Below are 2,823 nucleotides of genomic sequence, written 5' to 3' on the forward strand. Positions count from 1 at the left end.
TCTTACAACCTTTCTAGTGAGTACATGACAAAAAAGGGAGGATTGAGGATTTTATTTTGTTAAATTAACCGACTATTTGAGACCAGCCTGAGCTCCAACACAAACAACAACCCTCCAAGGTGGCTCAAACTCTGATTAATCGAAAAATAATCTGTGTGACATAAACAGAGAGCGAAATAAAATACTGAACTAAGACAAAAAGTTTTTTTTGTAGAAGCTTGACTCGACAAAATCTTTCCTGTTTGAACAAAATAAGCAAAGCTCAGCTCCTGCTCGCCCTCCCTCACCATAAAAATGGGTGTTTTCACATTTTAGAGTCACACCCACAATCCAAGACTTCTGTCTACCTGTCAGCTGAGATCCCAGCTGCTCTCATGTATATATATCCTAAACATTAGATTGAATCTGACTCCTGCTCAGACAGGTGGAAGTAACTTGAACTATTTTGTTAAAACATGGACAGCCAAGGAAGAAAGGTGGTGGTTTGTGACAATGGAACTGGGGTGAGTTGCTTTAAGCTATTTCAAACAGCAGTCATAGCATCATTAAAAATTCTCTATCCTGCTCCTGTGAACAAGGTGTGCAGCATTTCTAACAGCTTTTTAATTTCTATAGAAGGTGTTGATTTCAAGCTCAGATCTGGATTTTTGAACATATGCAGAAATACTACAGAGCGATAGGCTTGGTGCATACCGGGCCCCTGTTTCAATGAGTCTGGACTTGTCACTTCTGCTTTTAAAAACATCCATAAATGGTTGCAATGGTTTGAAGGGAGTGTGCAGTGGAGGCAAAGCAGGAAGAAGTATACGAGTTTGAAAAATGTTCAAATGAGCACACTAACATTACATGCTAGGATGTATAAATGTTTATTTCAAAGAAAAAACCTTCAAATAACATTTCCACTAAAATTTTGATCACTACCGTATGTTTTCTTTTCTTTTGCTAGGAATGTATTACATTGCTTCAGGCTAAGGAATGTGTATAAGACTAAACAGACAAGTTGAGACGGCAAATTGCATGTTGCAGCCATGACATAAGGAAACACATTCAGTGGTTGATTTCATGGCTTTTACATGCTGCTGTTATCTTTGTATTTAAAAAGGAATCATGGTGACACATCTCGTTGTTCTAAGTTCAAAATATCAATTTGATTTTCCACTAGCGGCACAAAGTCTGAGTTTCAGTTGATAAGCAGAAATGCAAGCTTTATTTACACACCTAGGATAAACCTCTATTGTTTCTTTTTCACTTCCCTACACAGTTCGTCAAATGCGGCTTTGCTGGGTCCAACTTCCCTGAACATATTTTCCCAGCCCTGGTGGGAAGGCCAGCCATACGGTCAAACACCAAAGTGGGAAACATCGAGATTAAGGTGAAATATGATTAAAAGAAGAAGATCGTTATAATAAAATATCTTTTAATTTTCTTTAAATGTAGTCATATTACAAGCACCAATGTTGGTGTATTTAGTACCAACATAAAGTAGTCTGTAATAGCACAGCATAACTGCCCACAGATAAAGAGGTGCTAATCTAATTTTATTGATTTCCAGATCTTTTTCTAAGCTTGCTCTCGAAGCACAGGTGTTATATTTAAGTGCTGTAACAATAAACCTGGTCTTTTTTCATTAAGGTAACCTGTGACTGTAAATCATAGAGCTTCATGCTGTTGTAAAGAAAATAAAAATATGCAGGCAGAAACTCAAGAGGCAGGTTATGTCTATCTATGGTGGCCCTGAAGTGCAAACCACATCAAGTAATCTTTAAACACATCTACAAATAAAAAACACAACTACATATTCAATATCACAGTAACATTAACTTAAAATAATTCAAATAAAAAAAAAGATATCCCATATTTTTGCACATTTAATGCTAATTTATAGCTACTCATGTTAAATCCCTAGTAATGTTGAAAATCCGAAGCTTTATTTGTCAGGGTTTGGTTATGGTTTAGAGGACCCAAATGCAGAGGCAGAGAGGCTGAGGTGATTTCTTGTAGTTTTAATGCAAACACTAATAACAGAGGCAAAATCCAAAAATCCAACTAAAAATGTAACACAGACCAGAACCATAGAGACATCAGGGGAAAACACTCACGAGGAGCCAGGTAGAGACGAGGTGAGAAGACAACAGCGACGACAGGACCAGCTGCAACAAGGAACCAACAAGGAGTGACTGCAGAGTAGCTGACAGAGACAAAGGCAGGGCTAACGAGCTGACAAAGAGCAGGTGTGAGAGGAGACGAGGAAGCCAAGTGGAAAGGAACACACACAAGAGGGCAACAGAGGAAAACAACAGAAAAACCTGAGAACTAACATAAATCTAGAAACTACAAGAAAATAGGAAATAAACCAATAAAACTAGGAAACATGGAGCACATTAAAGGACAACAGAACCAAAACCATGACATTATTATTTATTACCTTATACATATTCTAAACACACAAAAAAGCCTTCAAGTAAGTACAATTTTAACAAGTCATACATTTTACACAAGAGAAAAGATACTTCCAGTGTTTTTATTCTGACTGTGACCTCCACCACTAGGACCTGATGGTTGGGGATGAAGCCAGTGAGTGCCGGTCTCTGCTGGAGGTGTCCTACCCCATGGAGAATGGCATGGTGCGATGCTGGGAAGACATGCTGCACCTCTGGGATTATACGTTTGGCCCAGATCGTCTCAACATCAACCCCTCAGAATGCAAGGTGCTGAACATACACAGATACTTTTTGCGCCCCTGTAAACATTGCTATTTGTTTTTGTGGATCTACTTTTGTTCCAAACTGTAGACTTTCTTTAGAACTACTAACAGCTTACACA

General features: G+C 38.3%; 1 protein-coding gene across 1 annotated transcript in view; it reads left to right on the forward strand.

Annotated features, from left to right (window-relative positions):
- The first annotated feature begins 334 nt into the window (after positions 1 to 334).
- The window catches only part of LOC107085266 (actin-related protein 2-like), a 7,754-nt gene continuing 5,265 nt past the window's right edge, over positions 335 to 2,823 (forward strand). The window contains exons 1-3 of the mRNA XM_015375509.1: positions 335 to 503; positions 1,262 to 1,372; positions 2,550 to 2,708. Coding sequence (XP_015230995.1) covers positions 456 to 503; positions 1,262 to 1,372; positions 2,550 to 2,708 — 318 coding nt within the window. The 5' untranslated portion in view covers positions 335 to 455. The remainder of the gene's footprint in view (positions 504 to 1,261; positions 1,373 to 2,549; positions 2,709 to 2,823) is intronic.

The sequence above is a fragment of the Cyprinodon variegatus genome, unplaced genomic scaffold, assembly GCF_000732505.1.
Source record: "Cyprinodon variegatus isolate N-32 unplaced genomic scaffold, C_variegatus-1.0 Scaffold119, whole genome shotgun sequence".
NCBI classification, from domain to species: Eukaryota; Metazoa; Chordata; class Actinopteri; order Cyprinodontiformes; family Cyprinodontidae; genus Cyprinodon; species Cyprinodon variegatus.